This window comes from Artemia sp. Qi Xiang Cuo, chromosome 10, assembly GCF_049724085.1.
Source record: "Artemia sp. Qi Xiang Cuo chromosome 10, ASM4972408v1, whole genome shotgun sequence".
NCBI lineage: Eukaryota > Metazoa > Arthropoda > Branchiopoda > Anostraca > Artemiidae > Artemia > Artemia sp. Qi Xiang Cuo.
In genome coordinates, this window is record NC_142803.1 from 9,258,961 (window position 1) to 9,279,891 (window position 20,931).

Sequence of the window (20,931 nt, forward strand, 5' to 3'; positions counted from 1 at the left end):
CCTGCCACTGGATCACTGAGATCTCAGTACATGTTTTACCAGTATTTTACAAGTTGCGGTACTCTGGTACCGGAGCAAGTCTTTATCGGACTTGATAAGTATGGAAACAGAAGATTTGTTCAAGTAGTTTCAGTTGCAGCCACCTTGGAGAATCTTTTCAAACATAAAGGACTTCTTGGATTTCTGGATTGGTATCATCCTTCAGCAGAAGGTGTATATAGAGACTTCTATCATGGTAACCGTTTTGCTTCTTTATATGCTTCTGATCCAGACATGAAGAAAAATGTGATATTTCTTCAGCTCTACCAAGATAAGGTACAAATAAAAAAAACACTTAAAAAGTCTACATCAGGAAAGTACAGCACTAGCTTTTTATATATGAGTTCTCAACATCCCACCTTGGCTTCGAGCAAGGCTAGATCTAGTGCAGTTAGTTATGCTAGTGCTGGCATCGAATTTCAAGATCATTGGTACTGAAAAAGTCTTCAAGAAGGTTGTGAATGAATTAGAGTTTCTTTGTACTGAAGGCATTTTGATTGATGGGACAAGGTTCAAAATTATAGTTTTCTGTATATGTGGAGACACCTTGGGCTCAACTTTTATTGAGGGGGGGGGGGGGTTGGGAAAGGCTTTAATAGAAAGGGGCAGAAACCCTGAGGAGTGTGTATTTTATGAAAAAGATTCAGCTAAAGACTATTGTAAAGTTCAGTTTCCTCTTAAAACTAAAGCATCCTATAAGGAATCTTTAAACAAGCTGCTAGACCCAAATGTTAGTAAGCAGTCTGTAAATGGTGTGAAGTTCAATTCTGATTTCAATGCCTTGCCCAACTTTCATGTCACAGATTACCACCATGCATAGCCCATGACTTGTATGAAGCTGTTATGAAGTGGGATGATGGAAAATGTTTACGGCACTTGATTATTGATGGTGTTTTCAAAGAATCAGAGCTTAGTGCTAGTGTTGCCAACTTTGATTACAAGGATATAGATGCTAAGGACAAACCTCCCCCTTTCTCAAATGATTTCAAGTGCCTTGAAGATAATGCAATCCAAAATTTGGTATTTCCTCACCAGTTTCCTCTAATACTTGGCCATTTAGTTTCAAGAAAGGCTGAAAACGAATGTTGGTCTCTAATGTTGCTGATGAGGAAAATTGTATTGCTTGTGTCAAGTCGGAGGTTTACAGACATGCTTATTGCAAAGTTAGGTTTTACAATAAGAATGTACCTTGAATTGAAAGCAAAAATATTTGAGGATGATGAAAATAGGTTCAAGGACCATACAATGCGTCACTTTCCTTTGTATGTGCGAACACTGGGCCCCCTAATTCACTATTCGTTTTTCAGTTTGAATCAAGACATAGATATTTTAAAGATGCTGCTAAAAGTGCATCCTCAACTAGAAATCTAACCAAGGCAATGGCCAAGAGTTACCAGAAGTACCAGAATTACCTATCTCTTTCAAATAGAATGTGTCAGGAAATCAGCTGTACAGTTTCTAAAAATGGAAAGCTGACAAACACTTGCTACTTGACACTCTTTCCACATAAGCTGGGGAAAGACACATGCTTAGTCCAGGAGCTCATTTTCAAGGGTGTTGTCTATAAGAAAAGACTTTATGTGATTAGCGATGTGACAGACTCAGCTGTAGAAGCTGCTGAAATAGTGGGTGTGGTTAGGTCGCTGGGACAGTTTTTTCTCATTCTGTCAAGGAAATCGCTAAGCTATGATCAAGAGCTGGTGTATCTTTACTGTGTTGCTGAAGAGAGATCCACTCTTGTTTGCTGGAACATTAGAGAAGTACCTGATTTTGATCTTAATCCTGCATCAACATATCATTCGTGGAAGGTGTTATCTGTCGTTTAGAGCTTTGTTTTGAAGGTGTGTATGATTGTTAAAATTAGAGGCTAGCTGTCCTGCCTCAAGAAAATATATCTGTACTTTTCCCTGATACTTAGTTCCAGAGCTTAGTCTTTGATAGTCTTTCATTACGAATTCTGCAGTATTTCTTCAGAGAGATTGAGAGAGATGGTCATTGGATTATGTATCAGCACACCATAGCCGTAATTTGAAGTTCAAGATAAGGTGTTTCGAATTTAGAAAGCCGAAATATTCTTTCTCTTTTTTGCGTGTTAAACTCATCTTGGACTTTTTATGGGAGGAGATGGATACATTTGCAAAGCGAATATTTCTATAATAGGAATTTTTTTCTTTTTTATGGTTAACTGTGTAAATTACTTTGAATTTCAGAACGCCTTAATCTTTTGGATGTTTCGGGAAGCAATGCTTTCTTGTTCAATTTTTAAAGGTTACTGTGCATCTACGTCTTGCTCTAACTGATGTCTACTTCTAGGTGTAATAGATGTTCATATCGCTAAGCAGAGCATCCATCACAAAGACAGAATCACTCTATTTTACAATTATCCCATCTTCGTTTGATATTTGCATAGTTCAAGATCGTTTGTGGCCTTATCTGGGAGCGTTTATTCAAAATGGATTCTTTGTCATTAAAGTCCCTAAAATTGGAATGTCAGCAACAGAAGAGGATTATTTCAGCCATTTGTTATGAGGAGCTCTTTTCAAAGGGTAAATAAATTCTTAAGTGAAATAGCCTTAACTTGTAAATAGCCTTGATATATTTTTTTTGTTTTATTTTATTTAGAATATTACTTGACTGGAAATCATTAGTAAGAATGCTGTATATTTTATTTGTTGTCAATGCTTCTGTTGCATGCTTGATTTGCAGGAAGTTTGTATTATATTTTGGGATGATTTAATTGAACTTGCGACTTAAGCAGAAAAATATATCAACTTGCATTTAGCTACTAAGGGCAAGTTCGACGTGGCTGATCTTAGGGTAAATTTTGGCAAAATAGTAAATTCTTTGTATTTCCTGAATATGTAGGAAAATGGAACGTTTTGGGGTATCATTGACTTGTTTAAAGAAAACGAGTTTTATTTTTACTGAAAGTAAGGAGCGACATTAAAACTTAAAACGATATTAAAACTTAAAACTTAAATTCTGAATCTACCAATAACCACAAGATGGGCTTCCACTTCGAAGTTTGACCGTTTTCGCAAAGAAGCAACCTTATTTTACATATTATTGATCAGTTTTAGATTCCTTCAAATTTTGCAAGTTGTAACTTTTGTTTCGAGCATGCAATCCTTTGCTTGTAAGCAAGACCTTAACTCCCCAAAATTTGGATAAATCATTCGTAAGTCCCAGCTTAAAATAAAAACCGTCACCCCACTCCTTCTTGACTGATGCAGAAAACTTCAGGGAAACTGAGCTATCTTTTTGTGTCTATTACGTCTGTATTTCCTGGCCTCTTTAATCTCTGCTGGACTAATTTTGCAACCTGTTCTACCTCCATCTTGCTAAAACTAACCTAGCCTTCAATAATTTTAAATCACTTTTACTTGATATAACCAAGGAGTCATCCGTCTTTTATATTCTAGGTCTTCCTCCGAAAATAACATCCTGTCTTCGCTACTGCCGTTGCTGAAGATATTGTTAATCACAGCTTGACCTAACATGAATACTTTGTTACGAAGAACCCTTCCTGATTGTAGCAACCTTATGAACTATCTTTGCAGGTATGTTGCCAAGATGGAACCAGTGAAGAAAGCTCTCCTACCAGCAAGAGTCAGGGAATTTTTAAGCAAACTTAAAAATAATTTTTCTTGTTTTTATTGTAAAATCTTAGTCAAATATTTTTGATATTGATTATATTGAGTTATATAATTATATTGAATAATAAAGAAATAATTGGATTCGTTTGTCTTTTTCCGTAGTGTTTGGTCTGATGGTCGTGTTTTTAATTTGATACCAATTAGTCAAAAGTGATAGGCCAAGACTGTTTATGCTTTTTTTTTCGTCATGTAGTTGGTTTTCGTATACAATTTTTAGTATACTGGGCAGGAGCAACTGCGCTGGACATAGTAGAGGTTTCGCTTGGCAAGTTTCCCTTTGAATTTAAGCTTTTTATGGTACGATGGATCAAGGTCTTTTTGCACTTTTTTCTACTGCCATTTGACTTAATATTTTCCTCAGAAATCTGGATCTGTGTTTAAATCCAGCCTTTCAAACAGTTCGTGGTGACGAACTGTAAGTAAGGAGCGACCCGGCAGAATAATCACTGAAACTCTAAAAAATGAAATTTTTTATACCATTAGATACATTAAAATAATAGTATTTTTTCGCTGATTTCAAATATATAAGTTATAAGCCTGAAAAAGTTTGTTTTATTTTCGAAAATTCGGGGAAACACCCCCTAAAAGGAATAAACTCTTGATGAAAATTACACAATCAGATCAAGCTTATCAGAAAACTCTTCTGTATCGGTTTTAAATTTCTATCTGCAAAAATGTGGAATTTTGTATGTTTCGTCAAAAGAAAGATCACGGTTGCGTGTTTATTTATTTTTTTTTTTTTTTTGTTTTTGTTTTTTTCTTTCCAGGGGTGATCGTATCGATCCAGCGGTCCTAGAGTATCGCGAGAGGGTTCATTCAAACGGAGATCAAAAATTCTAGTGTATTTTTAAATTACTAAGAAACTGGAGGGCAACTAGACCCCCCCATGCTTTTTTTCTCAAAATCACCCGATCAAGATTTGGAAATAACCCCTTGGTTCAGCATAGTCGAAAATTTAATAACTATGTCTTTAAAGATGACCTAATCCCCCAACGTCCCTGGGGAAAGGGATGAAAGCTATGAACTTTGCCCATTGTTTACATACAGTATTGGCTATTTGGAAGTATTCAGATGTTTCCAGGAGGTATTTTTTTTAGCAAGGGGGGGGAGGAGATTCCAAGCATTATTTAAAAAACGACCAGAAATTAAGCTAAAAAAACAAGTTTTTTCAACTTAAAGTAATGAGCAACATTAAAACTTAAAACGATCAGAAATTATTACGTATATGAGGGGGTTTGCCCCCGAGTCAATAGTTCGCTCTTTAAGCTAAACTTTTTTTTAGTAATTTCAAAAGAGCTATATATTCTAATTAAACGGCCTTTGTGGTTCAAGGGTCATTCTTAAAGAATTGGAACAACATTCGAACTTAAGCGTAAAGAGCTAGGTATTGACTAAGGGGCAAACCCCATCATATAGATAATAATTTTGGTTCGTTTTAAGTTTTAATGTTGCTCCTTACTTTCAGTTGAAAAAGCTGTTTTTTTTTGTTCAATACATTAGGATTCGATTGCGGTACACCTGTCGAACTACTGTTTTCCAGTCGTTTGACAACCAGTTTGCTATTGGAAACGATTTAATTGTAATACAGCTGTTAAATTATAGACTATTTTTACCAATTGTTGAACAATAATGTTAGTTTGAATAATAGTTGTACATAATATAGTTGGACTATATTAATTTTAAAATTAATCAAATTGTAAAAGCTGCAATTCAAAATTTCAACTCTGGACCCTCCCCGTTCCAAAAATTTTTTTATTTTGTCTTGACCCCAACAAATCACGTGCACCCCCCCATATAAACTTGTATGGGTTGCCCCACCCCTAATGGCTAATTATTATCCATTTACGCTAAAGGACTGTAATTGTACGCCAAAAAATCAAGACGCGGAGGCTTCTTTGATACGTAGAAATGAAACTGGAAGGCCACGCCTCTCACGTTAAACCAACGAAAAAATACGCTAAATGACTGTAGTTTCGCAACAGAAAAGGGTCATTTTATGTTGAAAAATTGTAATTTCAGGATCACAGGGATTGGCTGTGACGAATTCAGTAGGTCCGCCCATAACGTTAAATCAGTCACAATGTACGCTAGAATGCCTTTTTTTTACCCCTCTGACTGAAACACGCTGAATTAGCGTCTGTTAGTAAAAGTACGCTTTCTTAGCATAAGGCCCACTTGTTGCAACGTAATTTAGCGTAACAGTACGAACGGATTTTTTACCGTGAAGCTATGTAAAAGAAATAAAAACTATAATTATTATTATGTTATATTTGTTTATTTTTTTGACGACTGGGTAATTTGCTTTAGTCTGTAGAAGTTCGTTTTCTCGCCAGTTTTCTGTAGCAAAACGTATCAGAATGCTGATTAATAAATCCGATAAGAAGATTCTAAAACGAGTGAGGAATCTGCCAGCCCACTTAAAAGTCAAATTTTTTTCCCCTCTAAATTCTCTTCTCAGATTGAAACAGGACAAACGATTGTTCAAAAATTAAAGTGGAAACCGCAATTAATTGCTTTTAATTTTTGACAATCGAGTAATTTGCTTTTGTCTGTAGTAGTTTTGGTACTTGTCGATCAATGGAAACACATTCAAGAATTACGCTTAGGTTACATCTCAGAAATTCGGTTTCATAGCTTCAACAACAAGTGACGGATGATACGATCCATTGGACTTAGACAGAATGCATAGGACTTGTATAATTTGTGCTATATATTTGCACATTAGGGGGGGGGGGAGGTAAGTTGGGTTAGGTTTCCATAATTTTGTTTCTAAAGTATTATTTTGTCATCATGTTTTGTTATATTTCATTAGGATTAACCTAACTACACCTTTTGGGCGTGTTTCCAATAACCGACGAGTATAAAAGTTTTTTTCTTGCCTTAGTTCTATTGCAAAACATATAAGAATGCTGAAGCTGATGTGGGGCCGCTCCTAAATGATATTCTCCCTTCATCCCCTAAAATTTCTTCTCAAAAAGAAGCAATGAAAACAAACAGGTGCTGAAAGATTAAAAAGAAAACCAGAGCTTTTATTTAGTTTCTCACAACTGAATAATTTGGTGTCTTTTTTGGATTTTTTCTGTCCATTGTTCTGTTGCGAAACATGTCTGAACGCTTAAGCTGAATAATGAGTGGTTTACTATTCAATAAATCTGATAAAAGAATTCCAAAATGAGTGATGAAATCTGTATTCTACTCAATAGGTAAACTACTTTGCCTCTCTTAAATGATATATCTCTACATCCTAAGGTCCCCCCCTAAAATGTCTTCTTGGGAAGAAGCAAATAGCACAACCTAGTGTTGAAAAAAAAAAATTAAAATATGAAAAAATTCATCTTTTGAAATCTTTGACTACTAAATAATTTGCTTTCTTTGTAGAATGTTTCTCTCTCTATCGTTCTGTTGCAAAACAGAAAACTGAAGCTGATAAATGGGCGGTGAAGTATTCAATAAATCTGATAAAAGGATTTCAAAATGAATGATGAAATCTGTAGGCCATTCAAGAGGCAAATTGTTTTGCCTCTCCTAAATGGCACCCCCTCCTAAGGTGTGCCCCCTAGAATTTCTTTTCAAGAAGAAGTAAATAATACTAATCAGGATTATTTTTTCTGAATGTTTGGCAACTGAATAATTTGCATTGTCTTCAAAATTCTTTTTCTCGCCATCGCTCTGTTGCAAAACATATCAGAATGCTGAAGCTGATCAATGGGCGGTTTACCATTCAATAAATCTGATAAGAAGACTCTGAAATGAATGATGAAATCGGTGAAAGAATTCTTTCCAAAGCAATTATCATCTATCTCGTTGTAAACAAGTGATAATTAGTAGACTATTCACGTAGATGATACCCATTTAAGATTATTTATGAATTATAATGAAATTTGCCAGAGATGCCCATTTGCAGCTGGTTATAATGTTTAGGAATGCATGAAAATTGGCAAATTCTAGTGCGTTTTTTCTGCTTTTTATTGCCAAAATGTTTAATATAGTCAGACTAAAGCTGAATCTATAATTAAAGAGACAAAGAGGCTTTGCTAAAGCAAAATATTTGGATACATTTTAGTCGGGCGTTTCCAGGTTTATATATATATATATATATATATATATATATATATATATATATATATATATATATATATATATATATATATATATATATATATATATATATATATATATATATATATATATATATATATATATATATATATATATATATATATATATATATATATATATATATATATAGCTTTACTTCTGTTTAAACATTCGCACGAAAAGAGGACAAGTTAAGGTTCTCTTTAAATACTTCTTTTTAGACATAGAATAGATGTAAAATTTCTTAAGTTTCCCTTCCGTTTGTAATTAAATGGTAATGATGTATATGGCAATGTAAAACAGGGAAAGCTTTTAATAATAGGGATAAGGCCGTATCCAGGGAAGGGGGGGTGTAGGGGTTTTGACCCCCCCCCCCTGTAATGTTTGTCCAACTCGTAAAAATTAACAAAAATGAATATAAAATATTTTTTGATGCGTTTTTAAAAGTTTTTTGGGTACTTGTTAAGAACCCGGTAGTCACGTGAGAAGTGAAGTTTCGTTAATGCTAGTGAAATAAAACAAAATGGGATGAAAATATAATAGTTCAAAAACAAACTTTGGCTATATGTTTTCACATTAGGGAGTGGGTGGGGGTAAACATAGCATATATTAAATACGTAACCTAACACCTTACAATGCAGGAAAAACCTGTTTTTCATGTAGCATCTCGGTCTTTCTCGCGTGACTACCGGATTCTTAACAAGTACCGTTTTTTGTAGCCCCCCATGAAAAAATTCTTTTGTCCCCCCTGAAAAAATCTTGGATATGTCCCTGAATAGGGAACTAAAGTTAATTGTTTTATAAAAAGACAGTGTTTGTTTTGCATTTTAATTGTGCCAAAAAAAGACATGATTTTGAAATAACACTAAGGGGTTGTCTACTTTCACAACCGCATCAAGTGTCGTGGTGTAGGTGTTGCGAACCTGTGTTTGGAGTACGCAGTTTTTGAAGTAGGCCTTTACTCCAAAAAATGTACACCCGAAGTAATATTTTTTTCGGAACCTTTTGCAGATCACATATTTAAATTTTAGCACTGTATGTAAGGAAGTTTGTAAACTAAAGTACTTTGAAATTTTGTCACTAATGGTGGTTAAAACGGGTTCATTTTCTATTGCGACGCTAATTTTTGTAATATACCATACCCAGGGTATGTACAGAAAAATATTTTTTGGGGAAGAGAATAAATTCGAAAGTGGAAAACTATACGTAAAACAATGGAACTATCGTAATAATCCTAAAATTATGAGATTTTAGGAATGACAAAGGCCTCTGGTTCCTGTTTGCGCCGGGCAACATTTCTCTTCTGTGTTGAAAAATGCACCGTTCCAAGCAGATCTGACCAAGTACACTTTTAATGTATATAATTTTATAAAAAGTAAATGCCTATGAATCGTAAAATAAATTTACTCATTAAAGCCAAATAATTTTTTTTAGATACCAATTTGAACAAGTCCTTAGTATAAATTCGCTTTGGAGCAGTCTCCATAGCCTGCACAGACACACTGTCAACAGTAAAAAATCAGCGGCATTTTCTCAATCAGTGTATTGGTTTGTTGACAGTAAAACTTAAAATGAACAGAAATTATTCCGTATATGAAAGGGCTTCCTCAGCGCCTTGCTCTTTACGCTAAAGTTTTTTATTGTTTTAAAAATAGAGTTGTGAGAAAGAGTCAAACTGTAGCGTAAAGAGCATTAAAATCTGATTCTTTTGATGTATCTATTGGTATCAAAATTCAATTTTTTAGAGTTTCGGTTACTGTTGAGCCGGGTCGCTCCTTACTTACAGTTCTTTACCACGAACTGTTTGATTCTTTGGTCTCTAAATTATCTAAACCAAAGATAATTTTGTATTGTAGGGAATAGAAGTTTGTTTTTATTGATTGATTGAAAATATTACAGATACAACTTATTTAACTGTGAAAATATAACTGTTAAGTCAGGAGAACAACCAAAAAGGAATTTTTGCACGATTTGTAAGTTTCAAAATAGTTATATTCATATGATTGACCTAGATTTTTTTGGCCCTTTCCCGAGATTTGTTAAAACATATTTTTGGGGGTGTTTTCATTGAAAACTGCCTTTTTTGGTATTTTTATTGGAAAAAAAATGGACAAAATGACCTTTCGCCATGCATAAGTTTCTTAAAGGTGTAGTTGGGTCTCCTTGTTACTATGTGTTACCAAAATCGAAACTATTCGCTTATGAGAAAATTGAAGAAAAGACATTAAAATGTGTTTTTTCTGCTTGGATGTTTTCTTGGTTCATATTATTGTTTTGGTATCTTGGAATTAGAAAGAGGAAATATTCCTATGCTTAGGCAGACGGAAAAAATCCCCCCGCCCTTTGTTAAAGTACTTCCATGAGTATCTAAACACGTTTAATTACGCACAAATTCTAGAGCAAAACTGTTGATTTTTGATCATACGTGTAAAAAGAGGGACATTAGTTCGATGAACAGGAAGCCTCCTCCCTCTGAGATTTTCCAAAAGACCCCCCACCTGGAAAATTTGAATTTATGTTGTAGAAGTTTATACTTTATGATTTAGCTTCCTTATCCCGGGAAAGATTTCTTTGATAACCCCCCTCCAAAAGATGGGCAATTATATTTTTTCGACTGTGAGGTACTATGGGGCTTCACTTATTTATTGTATCTTTCAGTTACCGTTTAGAAAAAAATATTCCGTAGTATCATTTCAGAACAGTTTTCTCTCGTGCAGAACCTGTCAGTACTTGAACCCTGTGAACATTATAAATTCCTTGTTTTTAGTTCAAACTGTTTTCGTATTCAGTGTTAGAACATTTAAAGTGCTTAACTTATCAATGTCCGTCAATCCTTCGAATTTGTCAAACCCTAGTTGAACATGTCAAGATTTTCGTTCACCTTTGATCTTTTAAGGATATTTGTTTAATCGGCTGTTGGTCATGTCCAAGATCTTTTGTTTACCATCATTTAAATATCTCACATGAATTTAGTGTTCGTCGGGTGTGATTATGATAATGATCACAGCCTATTATCACTTTTCAATTCTTGATTTAGATGCATGTTTTTCGAACACATTAGCTTTTTTTGTTGTTTACATTCTTAATACCGTCAGGGTAACGGGTTTCCCTTAGATACCTCATTTGAATTTTTATTTGGAGAGGCAAGAGGCGAAAATTCTCTTAGAATGGTTAAGGCTGAAATTTTGCATAGCGGGTAATTCACTGAACATAAAAAAGGGTAGTTGTGTATTATATCTTACACACCGCTATATACTGAATGGGGAAACACTAAACGACCAGTCAAACGGGTATTTGCAATAGAGAAATGGATCGCAAAGCGTGGTTTCTCATTGTTTTTACAATATTTATTTAAACTATTGTTTTTAGAGGATGAGGGGGGGGGGGGAAAGGTACCTAGGTTAGGCTACGTATTTAGTATATGATATGCTTTACCCCTATACCCTCCCCCCCAAATGTGAAAATATATAGCCCAAATTTGTTTCTAAAATATTATATTTTCATTTTATTTCATTAGCATTAACCAAACTTGATTTCTTTTGTGTGTAACATATAATGCATAAGCACCAAAATAAGCTTTAATTCCAAATAAGGACACGCATGAAATGCAGTACCATGATTATATTTTGGCCCGTAATTTGGAGCTTATTAGTAGTAATAAGGGATCCCATTTTAAATTAAAGACTTTATGTCGGGGTCTCTTGTATGTTTGCTGAAATATGAATTGCCTAAGGGCGCCTGAGATTATCGTTAGCCTAGGGACCGAACGAGGTCTGAATCTGGCCCGATGCTGAGGTGTCATCATTTTTTACAGAATACTTATAAAGCAAAAACACTCCGTGATGCTAGAAATAAAGAACCTTTTGGCACGGTAGGTTCCTTTTATAATGGATGTTAGATAGCGGTACACTCACGACAGTCAGCACGCAACCCCTTGTACAAACCGAGCCGCTTTCTTGAACTCCGAATGAAATTTCCGTCATTGGGAGAGAATTTCTCACCACACAACTTCTTTTTTGTTTTAAACTTCAATCAATAAATCTCACCTTAGTAGTTTGTTATGTTGAATTCCAAGCCGAAAAATACCCAGACTTCATTTTAATGCTTGTGAACTTGAAAGCGTCTTGCATGTTTGGGTCACCGGTTTGAAGCCTTTGTATGACTTGAAACAATGATTACATAAAAAGCTGACAAGGCCATCATGTACGTACGCACCAAGCCTTCTGGGTGACCCCTGGACATCTTGTGATTGTTACAGTTTCCTCCGTAATTTGCCATTTTTTTTATAAAATGTCGCCTTTTTTTTGCAAAGTACTCTTTCAATCCTAAATGAACTCATCCGTCCGTCACTAAAGGCCATATACGAAATATAGATAAAAAAAACTTGTATAAGGAACACTCTCGGGACTAAGCCTATGCTACATACTAACATACTTCATAATGTTTATGTAAGCCTAAAACTATAACTGTGTGCCGGATGATGGGATGAGAGAAAGTGCTAAATGGCACTTCGTTTGTAAAATTTATTAAAGGAACAGGGGTGTAACTATTTCGAACAACCGTCAAAAGCACTAAACGTCATTTCGTCGACAATGAAAATCCGTCAGAACCACTAACCGTTCAGAATGTCGACAGTCATAACATCGACAGTCACAATAGCCACCCGTCAGAACATCGGTAGTCATGACATCTGCACGTCAGTTCATCGACAGACAAAATGACTACCCGGCAGAACGTTGACAGTCATAACACCGACACGTCAGTTCCTCGACAGTCACAATAGCTACCCGTCAGAACGTCGGTAGTCATAGCATCGATAGGTCAGTTCATCGACATTCACAATCGCTACCCGTCAGAACGTTGACAGTCATAACATCTGAAATAAAATTAGATGTTATGACGGGTCGATGTTATGACTCGACGTTCTGACGGATTTTCGTTATGAAATTTTTTTTAGATGTCATGACGTGTCGATGTTATTACTGTCGACGTTCTGACGGTTAGTGGTTCTGACGAATTTTCGTTATGTAAAAAATTGTGTAAGTTTGTATAATAGTAATAAGTATATAACAGTTTAGAAACAAATTTCGGGAAAATATTTGCACGTCAGGGGTGGGGTGGGAGTAAAGCATAGCATTTACTAAATACATAAGCTAACCTATGTACCTTTTCCCCCCTAAACCCCCAAAAAACTAAAGTTTTAAAATTTTAGGTGTTATGAAATTTTTTTTAGATGTTATGACATGTTGATGTTATGACTGTCGACGTTCAGACGATTAGTGGTTCTGACGGATTTTCGTTACGAAATTTTTTCAGATGTTATGATGTGTCTATGTTATGACTGTCTACGTTCTGACGGATTTTTGTTATGAAATTTTTTTTTAGATGTCATGACGTGTCAATGTTATGACTGTCGACGTTCTGAAGGTTAGCGATTGTGACTGTCGATGAACTGACGTGTCGATGTTGTGACGGTTAGTGGTTCTGACGGATTTTTTGTCGATTTTATGACGGATTTTGTCGACGTCCTGACAGTGCTTCTTACGGTTAGATATTATGACGCCTTCCCGAAAGAACATACACCTGCACAGGAAACAGTATTGGGGGGGGGGAGGCATAAAATTGAGAAAGCACATAAAATAGCCGAATAAGAAGGAAAATGCTCGAAAATGTTAGGGAAGTAATAAAAATCTCAAGATTCCAGGAAGGACATGAGCCCAAAGCCCCCTTCCTACGCATATGCACGCCAAATAATGTGCTGGGCAGACTTGGAAAATTTGGCCAGATTGCCAACAATTCCACTTTCGGCGTTTCAATTCCCCGGTGAAAAAACTTCTCAACCCCCCTCCCCCATAATGTTTGGACTTTAAGAAACTATGGCCAAACCAGCAGAGTTACCATCTGCTGAAATATTAGTTTGACCTAAATCATCAAGAAGCTGTCCATCCCATTCGTTCATTCACCCTCCCTTGTCCTATTTAGGGGAGAACAATGCGAGGACTTGTTGAAAGTAAGAAATTATTAGAGAGGGAGACAAAGTTGCAAAAAATGGTACACGAAGTTGCAAAAAATGGAAAAAATCGTGGGAGGGGGTTCATGCTCCTCTGCGCACAGGTTTGATCGAGAAGGTAGGGTCAGAAACGGAAACTGTATATGCCAGTGGCACGCTCTGAATAAATTATTGAATAATTATACACTATAAAACATTAGCTGCATTTATCAAAAACAGGTGTCCTTTGTTGAAAAGGATACCTGTTCTATACGTTGTAAATAAAATAATAAATTGGTGGCATTCTTAATTACTTGTTTCTCACTTTTCAGGTTAGCAAAAGAGTGGATGACCTTTTTGAAGATTTACGAGATGGACACAAACTTATTTCGTTACTGGAAGTTCTCTCACGTGAAAGACTTGTAAGTTTAGTTGACTGGCTTTAGGCTATATTGAAACTGGATTTTTTTTGTTTCAAACTTATATTTGCTATAATCAGGTTCTATGATAAGAGTGAAAATTCTAAAAAAAGAAAACTGATGGAATACTTTTTAAGCAGTATATTTTATTATATATGTAATATATAGAGATGGTACTTTGGTTGGATTAAGTTAGGTTAGGTATTTAATATAATGTGTTTTGTGTGGCCCCTTACCATAATTGTTGGTTGAATTTTTCATAATTTTGTTACTAAAGTATTGTATTTGCATCATATTTATAATACACAAGACGGCTATTAAACATATACCAGGACAACATATACGAGGGCAATTCAGAAACTAACCTCCGGTTGATTGAAAAAAATACACCAAGTTAAGTAAAAATATTTTAATATATACATCTTACAACTACATCTTTGCACTATTTTTCGACATAGTCTCCATAACGATTGAGGCACTTATCGTATCTCTTCACAAGCTTTGACATTGCTTCTGCATAAAAATCACCCGCTTGTGCCTTGAGCCAGCCTGTGACCGTATCTTCGAGCTCTTCGTCGTCATCAAACCGCTGGGACCCGAGCCATTTCTTCATATGCATGAAGAGGTGATAATCGCTTGGCGCCAGATCTGGGCTGTAAGGTGGATGGTTGAAAACGTCCCACTTAAAGGACTCAAGAAGGGCTAATGTTCTGCAAGCAACGTGAGGACAGGCGTTATCGTGAAAAAAAAAACGATACCAGAAGTCAGCATACCATGGCTTTTGTTCTGTATATCCCTTTGTAATGTTTTTAGTGTTTCACAGTACGTCTTGATTAATGGTCGTCCCACGTTCCATGAATTCAACCAACAACACCCCTTTGACATCCCAAAACACCGTTGCCATGAGTTTTCTGGCAGAAAAATCTTGCCGGGCTTTTTTTGGTTTGGTAGGCGAATCTGAATGTGCCCACATCTTTGACTGTTCTTTTGTCTCAGGGTTCACGTACTTAATCCAGGTTTCGTCACCGGTCACGATTCTGTTTAACAATGGTTCTCCTTCGTCCTCATAACGTGACAGAAAGTCTAATGCAGAGGCCATTCTTTGAGTTTTGTGGTGGTCGGTAAGAATTTTGGGTACCCATCGTGCACAGAACTTACGGTAACCCAATCTTGCTGTCACTATCTCGTACAAAAGAGTCTTAGAAATCTGTGGAAAATCAGTAGAAAACTCCGCCATTGTGAAACGTCGATTTTCACGAACTTTTGCATCAACTGTCTGAACGAGTTCGTCAGTCACCAAGGATTGTTTACCAATCCTCTCTTCATCATGAACGTTTTCTCGTCCACTTTTAAATAAACGTACCCATTCACGGACAACTCCTTCACTCATAACTTTTGGTCTGTACACGGCACAAAGCTCACGATGAATAGCTGCTGTAGAGTATCCTTTGGCTGTAAAAAACCTTATAAGAGCACGCACTTCACATTTGGCGGGATTTTCTATTGCAGCACACATTTCAAACTACCACAATAACTAAACTAGCGCAGGTACGATGTTCACTCGACTACGGCTTGATGCCGATGTAAAGTTCTACTGTCACCACTCTGTAAACCTCTCTTTAGTTCTTTGTTTATGCCCTTCTATGTTGGCAGATGTAATGGTTTACGTAAATTCCAAAGATAGACGATAAACGTTGGTACATGGTCTTTATTAAATAACGTGAGAATACACATAGAGAAAATAAGGTAGCACAAGAACAACTAACTACGACGAAGGCGAGAGATGGACTGCTCTTTAGAAATGAGCGAAGAATGTAACTTTCCTGGAACGGAAGTTCTAGCCCTGGGAACGACCCCTTTCCCACGACTAGCTTTTAGTCCCAGGAACTCCCCCCCTGGACCGCTATCGTTGACGCATAAATGCCCAACTAACTAAGAAAGGAGATACCCGGAAATGCTTCTCGAATTGATGTTAAATACTTTACAGATTCTCCCTCCCCCCTGTTTTAAGTTAAATTTCCCAAATTTGGCTTATCCCCTTCTCATTAAACCCTCAAAAGACTGATAAAAAAAGACATCGAAATGTTACGAGGTATTGAACTTTTTTCTATTCAAAGCGCCTTCTTGAGAAACACTTTCTTTTAAATGAACATTTTGAAATAGGCTGTTACACAATGCCTAATATGGATTTCCTCGCGATAGCTTCTACATACTAACTTCAAATTTCGTACAACTGAAAGTCTCCGGTTGATTTCTACCTTCACTTAGCCATTTTACGTTTGGTGGTTTATTTTACCTGATTTTATACAGTCGACGTGTGATCTTTGGAATTTACGTAAACCATTACATCTGCCAACATAGAAGGGCATAAACAAAGAACTAAAGAGAGGTTTACAGAGTGGTGACAGTAGAACTTTACACCGACTGACCTGCTGAGCGCGTGAATGCACAGATGGCGCGCTACTCCCCCCACTACACGCACTGTGACCAACATATAATACCAGAACGGCTATTAAACATATAATCAAAGTATTCAATTAGTTGTCTTTTACAATTTACTGTCTTTTATATTTACTTGTTATTCTCTTCATTATATGTGTGATGGAAAAACAGTGTGGTCGTCGTCAATATTTGCTTTGTATATATTGTCGTTCTTCTAAACGGTAAGGCCAAACCCTCGGTCTGATCGCTCTTCACCCCAACCTCTTCGGGCGTTTGAGGGAAAAGCAATCCTTTGGCTTTGACAACTCTGAATTCTATGCTTCAGAGATACACCTATGTATTGTAATTAGCCTTCAGACCTAATAACAAGTCAAATTTAGATAAGAAAATAGACTATTACAAAAACCATTAGTGAGATAAGTACCTAGGCGTTGCCGTTGAAATTAATTAACTCTTATGTTTAAACATAAGGGTTATGGGATCTATGCCTTATCCTTATTTTCATGGAGATTTTTTCGATGATCCTGAATTGGGTCTTATTACACCTTGGTAGGGTTGCGCGCACGTTCATGCCTTTGAATATTTTAAAGTCAGATCCGGGTCACATTACTTGAATTTACTCAATTCCCATTCAAATGCAGAAAGACATTAGGATTGCTGCGTTTCCACTTTTCTTTTCAAAAATATGTAATTTTACATCGATTTTGGGTAGAAATTGGTTGATGGGTATAATGATTTGGTATAATTTTAGTAGGACTGTTTTTATCGTATATTACGTTTTTGGAAAGTGTTCCAGTGATTTTCGAATCGATTACCACATTCTAAAAGTTGAAGGAGCAGGTCGAGAGAATCCAGATATGAACGCGGAAGGAAAAGTGAAATTTTGTTGATCAATTTTGATCAAAGTTGATGAAAAAATTACCTCAGGAATGATATAAAAGTACCATTCTCTGGGGTTCCAAGTTTAGATGTCTTCTTTATTTCTCGGGAGATCGATTGGAAATTCGGCAGATCTCTCAGAAAATCGGTAGAAGTGGAAACCCTGATTGGTTACGGTGGAAACCCTGATATGTTTGAGGAATTATTGCCAAATGAAGCTATTTATTGTGTAAAGGACAGGTTGGATTTCTGGGTACTTGTGCATTATATGGGCCTTTCTAAAAAGTCAAGTTCGGTTAATACTAATAAAATAAAAAAGGATGAATATATAATAGTTTATAAACAAATTTGGGCTATATATTTGCACATTAGGGGGGGGGGGGGGTAAAGCAGATTAATAATCAAATACGTAACCTAACCAAGGTACCCTTCCCCCCTAAACCCCAAAAAACAACAGTTTAAATATCGCAACGCAATGAAAACCATGCTATGCATTGCATTACTCTATAGTGGTCTCTTGAATTAACCCGCAAAAACGGGTTTTTCGTGACTGGTTTCCTTGTAAAGGCCCATATAGTGCCCAAGTAGGCCTACCGATTTCTGCTTAGGTATTTGCTGTCAATTTTTGGTTATTGGGGGAGTGGAGGAAGTGGCACTCAGAAAAAGAAAAAAGGTGAAATATGCGGTTTTACCGAGCTGATAGTAAAGTAATTGTAATTCAAGACAAAAGAGCAGCATTCCTGCTGCTCTTTACTCTCAGAAATGTGTAGCATTCCAATTACATTACTAATAGTAAAGTAATCAAACAGTTCGTGGTAACGAACTGTAAGCAAGGAGCGGACCCGGCTCAATGGTAACTGAAACTCTAAAAAACGGAATTTTGAAACTCTAAAAAACGGAATTTCATCAAGTTTAATCTTACCTATCAAAAGTTACGCGCCTGAAAAAATTTGGCTGATTTTCGAAAAAAGGGGGAAAGACCCCCTAAAAGTTATAGAACCTTAATGAAAATCACACCATCATATTCAGCGTATCAGAGAACCCTACTGTAGAGGTTTCAAGCTCCTATCTACAAAAATGTGGAATTTTCCATTTTTTGCCAGAAGAAAAATAACGGATGCGTGTTTATTTGTTTTTTTTTGTTTTGTTTTTTTCTTTTCCCCAGGGGTGATCGTATCGACCCAGTGGTCCTAGAATTTAGCGGGAGGACCTTTTCGAACGGAAATTAAAAGTTCTAGTGCTCTTTGTAAGTGACCAAAAAAAAATGGAAGACACCGAGGCCCCCTCCCACGCTCATTTCTTTCCCAAAGTCACCCGATCAAAATTTTGAGATAGCCATTTTGTTCAGCATGGTTGAAAATATTATAACTATGTCTTTTAGGATGACTCGATCCTCCAAAGTCCCCGGGGGGAGGGCTGAAAGTTATGAACTTTACCCAATGTTAACATAGTATTGGTTATTGGGAAGTATACAGACGTTTTCAGGGGGAATTTTTTCTGGTAGTGGGGGTGGGGGTCGGTCGGGGGTTATATGGGAGGATCTTTTCATGAAGGAAGTTTTACTGGGGGAAGGGACATTGCTATGAAGGGGGCACCAGATTTTCCAGCAGTATTTAAAAAAAAGATCAGAAATTAAATATAAAAAAACAAGTTTTCCAACTGAAAATAAGGAATAACATAAAAACTTAAAACGAACAGAAAAGATTACGAGTATGATTGGGTTAACCCCCTAGTCAATACCTCCCTCTTTAAGCAAAAGATTTTTTAGTACTTTCATAAGAGCTATTTATTCTAAGTAACGGCTTTTGTGATTAAGGGTAATTTTTAAAAAATTGGAACAAAATTCAAACTTTTGCTTAAAGAGTGAGGTATTGACTAGGGGGCGAGCCCCCTAATATACGTATTAAAAATATATGAACATAGAAGTTCGTTACGTAAGTTACTTCGTAAGTTACATATATTTATTACTAATTAAAACGTTCGTAAATAAAATTAAACTAGTTTCGAAAAAGGCATTTAACCGAAAAAAAGTAAAATTAATCTGCGAATATTGTTTTAATTATTCGGCTTTTTTGATTAAGGGGTCATTTTTGAAGAATTAGAAAAAAATTCGAACTTTAGCTTAAAAAGGAACGTACTGACTAGGGGATGAACCCCCTAATATACGTATTAAAAATATATGAATATTTGTTCATTTGTTTCCTCTTTAGAACATTAGGAACTTGTTGCTTTTTGTGTTTTGCATAATTGTAATTCCTTGTTTTTGCAAATATTCTTCAGTTTTGTTGCCTTCTATGTCAAAAGGCACTTACCGCCATAATTTGGCAAAGTCCGTGTCCACATTAAAACGATTAGTTTTATAGTTGTGCCATACCCATGTAGTATCATGTAGTATCCAAATACACATGATGGCGTATATATTTTTCATGATTGCTGTTTTTATAAATTGAACAGAAATTATTCCGTATATGAAAGGGGCTGTCCCCTCCTCAACGCCTCGCTCTTTACGCTAAAGTTTTTTTGTTTAAAAACAAGGGCAACTAGGTCCCCTCCCACGCTCATTTTTTTCTCAAAATCACAAAATTAAAATTTTGAGATAGCCATTTTGTTCAGCATAGTCGAAAATCTAATAAAATATGTCTTTTAGGATGACTTAATCCCCCACAGTTCCCAGGGAAAGGGCTGCAAGTTATGAACTTTGCCCATTGCTTACACAATGTATTGGTTATTGGGAAGTATACAGACATTTTCAGGAAGAATTTTTTCTGGTGGGGGTGGGGCTGGAGGAGGGGGTTACTCGGGAGAATCTTTCCGTGGAGGATGTTTCTTTGGGGTAAGGGACATTTCTATGAAGGGGGCGCCGGATTTTCAAGTATTATTTAAAAAACGATCAGAAATTAGATTAAAAAAATAAGTTTTTTCAAATGAAAGTAAGAAAGAACATTAGAACTTAAAACGAACAGAAATTATTACATATATGAGGTGGCTCTCCCCCAATTCAAAACCTCGCTCTTTATGCTACAGTTTTTTTTAATGTTTTAAAAAGAGGTTTGTGTATTAAATTTTTTTTAACTTTTAACTTAAGGAGAGTGATATTGACTAAGAGTAGAACCCCATTACATACTTAATAACATATACGTAATAAACAAAACAATGAAAAAAAAACAAGCGAGACGGCTCAATAGTAATCGAAACTTTTAAGAACAGAACTTTGATGTCAATAAATGTATCAAAAGAATAGGCTTATAATGTTGATTCTAAATATATAAATTTTATTAAGTTTAGTATTACTCATCAAAGGCTACGAGCCTGAGAAAATTTACCTTATAGTTTAAAGAGGGGGGAAACATCCCCTACAAGTGAAAGAATTTTAATAAAAATCACACCGTCAGATTCAGCGTATCAGAAA

The 20,931-nt window shown here is 35.9% G+C and overlaps 1 protein-coding gene across 1 annotated transcript in view; it reads left to right on the top strand.

Annotated features, from left to right (window-relative positions):
- Window positions 1–20,931, top strand: part of shot (dystonin-like protein short stop) — a 429,136-nt gene that overhangs the window by 50,881 nt on the left and 357,324 nt on the right. The window contains 1 exon segment of the mRNA XM_089095886.1: window positions 14,115–14,204. Within this exon segment, the coding sequence (XP_088952012.1) occupies window positions 14,115–14,204 (90 nt within the window).